General features: G+C 53.0%; 1 protein-coding gene across 3 annotated transcripts; it reads right to left on the bottom strand.

Moving 5' to 3' along the window:
* Positions 1 to 4,852: 4,852 nt before the first annotated feature.
* Positions 4,853 to 6,760, bottom strand: C1QL2 (complement C1q like 2). Of its 3 annotated transcripts, none has more exons than XM_088058991.1 (3): positions 6,351 to 6,737; positions 6,045 to 6,293; positions 4,853 to 5,602 (listed from the first exon to the last, which is right to left on the bottom strand). In XM_088058991.1, exons 1-3 carry the CDS (start codon positions 6,681 to 6,683, stop codon positions 5,423 to 5,425), a joined length of 762 nt encoding a protein of 253 aa, XP_087915117.1. In that variant the 5' UTR covers positions 6,684 to 6,737; the 3' UTR covers positions 4,853 to 5,422. The 3 variants fall into 3 exon arrangements, with proteins under 3 accessions (XP_087915117.1, XP_087915116.1, XP_005519685.2); XM_088058990.1 differs by having other exon boundaries at positions 6,339 to 6,737; XM_005519628.3 differs by having other exon boundaries at positions 6,045 to 6,760.
* Between the last annotated feature and the right edge of the window lie 390 nt (positions 6,761 to 7,150).

A 7,150-nucleotide genomic window follows, 5' to 3' on the forward strand; every position in this document is an offset into this window, starting at 1 on the left:
TAATCCTGCATTAATAGGGCAGCAGATCATAGAGATCAAGCAGGCCTTTTCTGTTTCTACCCCAGTTCGTGCCAAAAAAACCAAAATGGGAGCAAATGCACAGAGGGATATGCCACCAGCCCCTGCGAAAAAAATCTACTCCATTTATCAGGATATACAGAGAGCTGTGCCACAGAGCTGAATGGTTAACTCAGGATATTTTATAATTGGAAGGACCCCATTTGTGGGCATTTGTGGCTTTTTCTGCAAGGAAACATGATCATCACTCATAGCTCCCTCTCAGTTATGCTCTGCAAAACCTTGAGACATCCTGCTGAGTTCTCTGTGGCAGGGACCGGGACACAAGAGTGGCTTGGCACCCTTCAAATTTTCACCTGAAACCACCAGCTCCCAAGACTTCAGCCTGAAATGCAGGATGAAAGAAGGGGAACTTCAGTGTATGTTCAAGCCTAAAACACCAAGTCCTACTCCAGCCTCAGCCTGCCACCTACCCAGGAGGAAATGCTCCTGTTCCCCTGGCTGATCCAAGGAACAAGCCATGCCCTTTACTGGCCTCTTTGTAACTTAACAGTGAGGCAATTGACAAACTGGTCCTAAACAGAGAGGATTCAGGAGCTCAGCCCCTTTAGTCTTTAATGCCCCTGCTGCAAATGCCCCCAGAACCTTCAAAAATGAAGCTCATTCAAGAGCAAGTGGGCTCAAGAAATAGTGAATTATCTCTTCCACTGCTGCTGTGGCATCTGCTCTGTGACCAAGGGATTCACTTCTGAACTGGCATGGGCTTGGTATAGAGAAATGGGTCCCCATTTGCATGTCACCTGCAGTTTATAAACAATGAACTTCTTTCTGCCATTAAATGTGAAACCAGCTGAGAGCAGGCTCTCACCCAAAACTGACGGGGTGTGCACACGGTAACAATCTACCTCTCATGTCTGTAATTAATCTTCCAAGTCTCTGCATCATGTAGGCTTTCACAGGTAAAAAGGACCAAACTTTTTGCAGTCTGAAAGTCAGTGGAGATTCAGTTAGTCTTTATTTTATTCTGACAGGCTTCTTTATCCCAGAGACAATACTAAGACACACGATTTTACCAGGACTTTTTCCCAGAGTTCACCCCAATCACAAAAAGGAAAAAAAATAGCCTGTTACAAAAAAAAAAAAGTATTTAACACAGATTTGAAATAGATATGCCATTTTGTCTCTATTGTCAAAGACCCCTTAATATAATTAGTCTGTGGCGTAAACAGAAAATGAACACATGTGCATCCACTAAAACCCATGCTCCATAATTTTTGAGTTCACAGATAAAACCTGTCCAGGCACTGTGAGCCACTGAAGGAGCCAAGCAGAGAGATAAACAAGCATTAAATCACCAAGAAAAATGCCCAGAGTGAGTTTCAAAAGCAGCAAGACAAAGACCAATGCGTGGTTCAGTGCATGTGTGTAAAGACACGAGGCACAAAAATAAACGCTTTGCTTTCCTTACAGCAAAAGGGAAAGAGGAGAACCCAACACGGGACTGTTCTTGCTGCTGCAAGACAGGGAGCCCCATTGACCCAGGCCCTGCACCACAAGAAAATGAGCATCAAGGAGGAAATCTGCAAGCTGAGATCCTGGAAGAGAGAGGCACCAGACCTGGCACAGGACACCTGAAACCAGCTGCTCTCACAGTTTGGATTCCTCAACTCTGTACTCTGGCTGAAGAAAACTCAGCACCAGCAGCTCACCCTCTTCACCCTAGACAAAGCAGGATTTCCTCACCCACCTCCCTAGAGACTTGCCAGGACTTTCCCAAACCAGTGAAGGTCAAGACAAAAGAAAACAACTGGCCAGCAACAAATGCACTGGCTTGCAGGAGAGCAGAGTAACCTGAACACTTTCCTCCACGGAACAACCACAGACCAGGGGGGCTGGAACCCCCCTCGGGGATCTCAGCAGGATCCCCATTTCCCCTTTCACGATGTTTGTGTGCTTCAACACCTCCCCGCTCACCTCTCCTCCAGAAATCCCTTCCACAGCCAGTACTGACCAGGCTGACAGGGTAAGGGTCAAGGTGAACACTGCCAGCTCAAAGATCAGGGATTTGCTGGTGCATACCTAAATTATTTGGACGGCATGAACATCTGTCTTTTTTTTCTTTGTTTTAATCTTAAATTCTGTATTACAATTTTAACTTAAGCACATGGCTGGGCTCAGAAACAGAGAGCACCTTTTGTCTAAAACTCCAATCTTCCACTTCTTTCTGGGGGCTTTCCCAATTCACGTCACACCTGATTATGTCCCAATTCTTAAAAGCATTTGCTTAACTCTTTGAGTAAATAAGACCTCTGAGGGGTCAGACCTCCAGAGCAGACACTGGCTAATGTCTGAGGTGCAGGATCATTTGGGAAGGCCAGTCCCAGAGAAAGCTGAAGCCGGCACCTTGAGTACACTTTAATTCTCCTCTTCCCACCCAAACCAGCAGACCAGAGCACCCCCCTTACGAACAGCTCCTTCCCTTTGTGACATGAAATGTGCAGAACCCACAGACCATTCCCAAGGGCAGGAAGGCTCAGTTGAAGCCCAGAGGGTTACGAGGCCACCTCAGGCTGTTTGCTGGACTGTGTGTGACCCTGGTCTCACCCACAGCCACTGGCAGCACAGGGACCACCGTCCCCATCCGCTGCCTCTGCTTTTCTGGATAACTGCACCACTGAGCACTGAAGTTTTTCATCTCCCAATTTCTTCTCCCTGTGTTACTTCAGAAAAAAACACAACCCACACACTGAGCTACCACCGAGATGACTGGGACAGAGGAGCCTGTCCAAGCACCGCTGCCACAGGTGCTGGGTGAGAGCCATCAACCCCCCCACAGAGGCAATCTCAGAAGACCCTGCAATAAGGAGAGGAAACAAAAAAGCCTGTGAGCAGCTGAGGGAGACGTTCATTCTATCGATTGTGTAAACTGTCAGTGAAGTGGCAGTGAGCAATTTTTTTTTTTTGTTTCTATCCTGGGGAATAATCCAGCCTGATAATTAGTACATAAGAGATAAGTGGAAAATGAGACATCTAGCGAGGGTGGTTCAAGCCTCCTCATGACATTGATAATGTGCAGATACATAGATCACTGTCGGGGCAAACTGCCACTGTGAGCCTGTGTCTTCCCATTGCCTCATCAATCCATCATCCGCTTAGCTACTGACACCTTGGCAGGCACACACCACCAGCCCTGCATTTGAATTGAGAGGAGCAGGCTCCACCAGGGAATACAGATTTAAAAATCTAAGATTCAAATTTGTTTAAGTATTGTGAACAGCAATTCCCTTGCAAGGCATCTTCATTGCCCTTTTGCCAAGGGGGAACAGTTGGGTCTTTGTTAGAAGTACAAATTGCTTCTTAATGCAAAGGATAAAGCAGAGCCCAGGCACCTCCTTAGAATTCCTCCTGGCTCCTGCTAATGCTGCTGCATGTCAATTTTAATTTTTTGAAATTTAAACCAAGGGCTTTGTGTCTAAGCTCCATTTCATTGAAGGAGGGGGGAGGAATAGTCAAAAAGGATTACGGATCCGGTGGGAATTGAGGATCCATAGCAATTATACTTCATTTGGATGGTCTCAAACACTGGTTTTAATCATATTCCAAATAGTACAAATCGACAAGACATAAGAGATTGATAAATGTCTAACACGTGTACCTGGTTATGAACTCTGTGTCCCTAGCAGGGGATGCTGGAGGAGAGGATGGAAAAATTGTTTTCTCCCCTTGACCCTCCTCTTCCAGCCAACGAGAAGACAATACCCACTGAGGATGCAGCAGGAGACAGGAGTGACTGTAAGACCTTGGTCGTCATAGGGCTGCCCCAAATGGGGCTGGAGCAACTCCATCTGACTGTGGCTCCCTTTCCTCCTGCAACATCATGGCAGAGGCAAAGCTCCAGCCTTGGCAGAGCTGTCTCAGACCAGCTCCTGTCTCTCTTAGCTGTGATAAGAGATCTTTGCACTAAGGCTGCGAAGGGCAGAGGGCTGATGGGGAGGCAAGACCTTCAGGAGGAAAAAATTAAATGACAAGACAGTAAAATGAAAGTAAGCGCTTTTGTAAATCAATTTAGCTCTTTTAGCTTCAGCAGAGCAGTCCCAATTTAGCCAAACTCAGGAGGTTACCTACTGGGGTGATGATGAAAAATACACCTCCTCCACCAAAGGCTCAGAACCACATGCACTACCGACACACCTGTGCATTTTGAAAAAAGACCAAGTGTGGCTGGGATTTACAGAGGACCATGAGGAGAAAACCCTTCTAAAGGGCCTGAATCCATCAGTCTTGAGCAAGCTATCTCACCCAGCCCATCTCAGGCACTATGCAGACCCACCTCCAGTCAGGTGTGGTTTCCAACCCATACACACACTGCAAGTGCAAGGGTTTAGACAAACTCTCTCCCCTGCTGCCTTCTTAACATCTGTCAAGCATGTTACAGAAACACGGCTTTCCATAATCACTGATTAAACTGCTTTTCCTGTACTTCACTAACCTCTGGATCAGGTTTTAACCCAGTAAATCTGTTTAGGAGATTCACTCCACACCCCCACTTTCACCCCTTGATAACTGTGTGCCTTCTTTTCACAAAACTGCATAAAGGTGAAGCTTTTTTCCTCTCTATTTCTTCCCAGCCCCCTTGAACTATATTCAAGATGTAGGCAAGGAACCCCATCCTAAATTTAAAATATTACTATAAACCTAAGGGACTGAAGTGACCCCCTCCTTTACTGCCCACCCTCCTGCGGCACCACCACAGTGCTCCTTTGTAGCACTGGAAGAGACAGAAAGCAAGAAGGCATTGTCTAAAAACATAATTTAATGTGGTATTTGGGTGACTGTGGTCAATGACCAAATTCTTTTGCAGACAGAAACATGTTTGATGTTAATGACACCATCATTCACACGAGCATTGCATTGCACAGAAAGAAAAGTTTACACTTGACCCCATACAAAGCAGCAGAGGAAGAAACAGTTATGATCCAGTCCCACTTCGTGAATAGTCGATCTTAAAATTCATCATCGTCATTAATACTTATTGATGAAAAAATGTGACCTGTTCAAATTCCGTGTGTGACACAGTCCAAACTCTGGGCTCTTTTAAACCCTCCTGGAACCACTCGAGAGTTTCAAGCTGCCAAGTTCCTCATGTGACACACGAAACACTCAGGCAGACGAAGGGAGAGCGGGGGTCGGAAGAAATGGGAGAGTAAGGAAGGGGTTCACTTTGTTTCATTTCTATTTCGTTTCCACAAGGGTAAAAATAAAAACATATAAACTGATAATGAAGCTAAAGTGACCTGCGGAGACAGCGGACACCAGCAGGAACAGCAGCACGATGGGGTATGGAATTGCCAAACAGCCCCAAGTGCATCAGTGGCAGGGCCAGTTGTGTCGTGTCACTTGTGTGTTAATCAGGGTATAAAAGAAAGCCAGAGAAAGTGCTGTACTTATTGTTGTTGCCTCCGTGTGCTTTGCCTCCATCCAGCTTGACGTACACTTCGTCGCCGGAGTCCAGGTGCAGCACCACGCTGTTGCTGGCATAGTCGTAGTTCTGGTCTGCGTCTTGGGCGATGGCACTGGCCCGCACCTGCCAACACAGCCGCTGGGCACATCAGCCCCCCCTGCCCTTCTTGCCCAGCATCTCTATTAGCCCCTCAAGTCACTCTTCTGCAGCACCCCCCATCAGTCCTTCACGCACCCTTTTTCCGGCCCCTCCATCAGTTCCCCAGCCCCTCTTTCTCAGCTCCTCCATCAATGCCCCGAGTCCCTCCTTCCCAACCCTTCCACTACCTCCTGTCCTCCCTCCCACCCCTTTCCTCGCTTCTCCTTCTCCCCAGCCCGGCAGAAAAGTTTGCGAGCCGGGAGTTCGGAATTTGTCGCGGCTCTAGAGGTGCACCCCCGCCCCGACGGCGCGCAGGATGCTCCCGCCGGCTCTCTCCTCGGGAGCGCCCGCGGGACGGGGACGGTGGCAGGGGGACGACCGGGACACCCCGGGCGGGGAGGACGCGCGGGGGAGCGGCGGAACCCACCTGGCCGTTCTTGCAGAGGTCGGCCCACATGCTGGTGCCGTCGCCGCCGCGCATGAGGATGTGGTAGGTGAAGAAGTAGATGCCGCGCACCTGGCAGGTGAACTTGCCGCTGGCCGGGTCGTAGTGGTTTCCCAGGTTGGTCACCACGTCGTCGAACTTGAGGACCTCGTAGCCCTCGTGGGGGCTCTTGAGCCCCACGTAGAAGGCGATGCGCGGCCCGCTGAAGGCGGCGCTCAGCCCGCCCGCCGCCTCGCCGCCCGCCGCCGCCCCGCCGCCGCTCCCGCCGCCGCCCGCGCCCGCCAGCGCCAGCCCGGGCAGCCCCGGCTTCCCCGCGTCCCCCCGCTCCCCCGGCGGGCCCCGCGGACCCGGCGGCCCCGCCCCCCCGGGCGGCCCGCGGGGGCCCGGCTTGCCCGGGCGGCCCGGCTCCCCCTTGGGTCCCTGGACGAAGGGCGGCGGGGGGTTGGCGCCCAGGTCCTGCAGGGCCTCCACGGCGGCGGTGCTGCCGGGGCCGGGCGGCCGCCCGCCGCTGTACGGGTCGCAGATCATGCGGCAGGTGCCCATCATCTCGTAGTGGGCGCCGGTGTCGGCGGGCGCTTGCAGCAGCAGCAGGGGCACGGCGACCAGCAGCGCGACGGCCATGGCCAGGGCGAGCCCGGCGGCGGCCAGCAGCCGCCTCCTCCGCTGCCAGAGCCGGGCGGCGGCGGCGAGCAGGTCCTCCTTGCCGTGCGAGGCAATGGTGGCGCGGGGGGCCGGCCGCTCCCTGCGGGGGACGGCAAGAAGAGGCGGTGAGACCCCGCCGCCGGCGCCTCCCCGCCCGGCCCCCGCCTCAGCCCGCCCGCCGGCCGGCCGGGAGCCCCGCCATGGCGAGGGCCGCCGAGAGCCGCCCCGCTCCGCTCCGAGGGGGCGCGGCGCCCCGAACGCCCGGCGGGGCTGGGCGGGCGCGGGGGGCGTCGCCTCGGCGAGCGGGCGCCCGGCTCTACCCCTCGGCCCCTCGTGGGGGGACGGGCTCGCCCGCCCCCGTCGCCGCCCCGACGTGGGGGGCGCGGGCAGGGCGGACCCACCTGCGGGGGGCCGGGGCGGAGCCGCCTGGGGGGCTCCGGGGCGCC

This window comes from Pseudopodoces humilis, chromosome 8 (genome assembly GCF_049639895.1).
Source record: "Pseudopodoces humilis isolate 2021_Gansu_Grassland_sample_001 chromosome 8, ASM4963989v1, whole genome shotgun sequence".
Lineage (NCBI taxonomy): Eukaryota > Metazoa > Chordata > Aves > Passeriformes > Paridae > Pseudopodoces > Pseudopodoces humilis.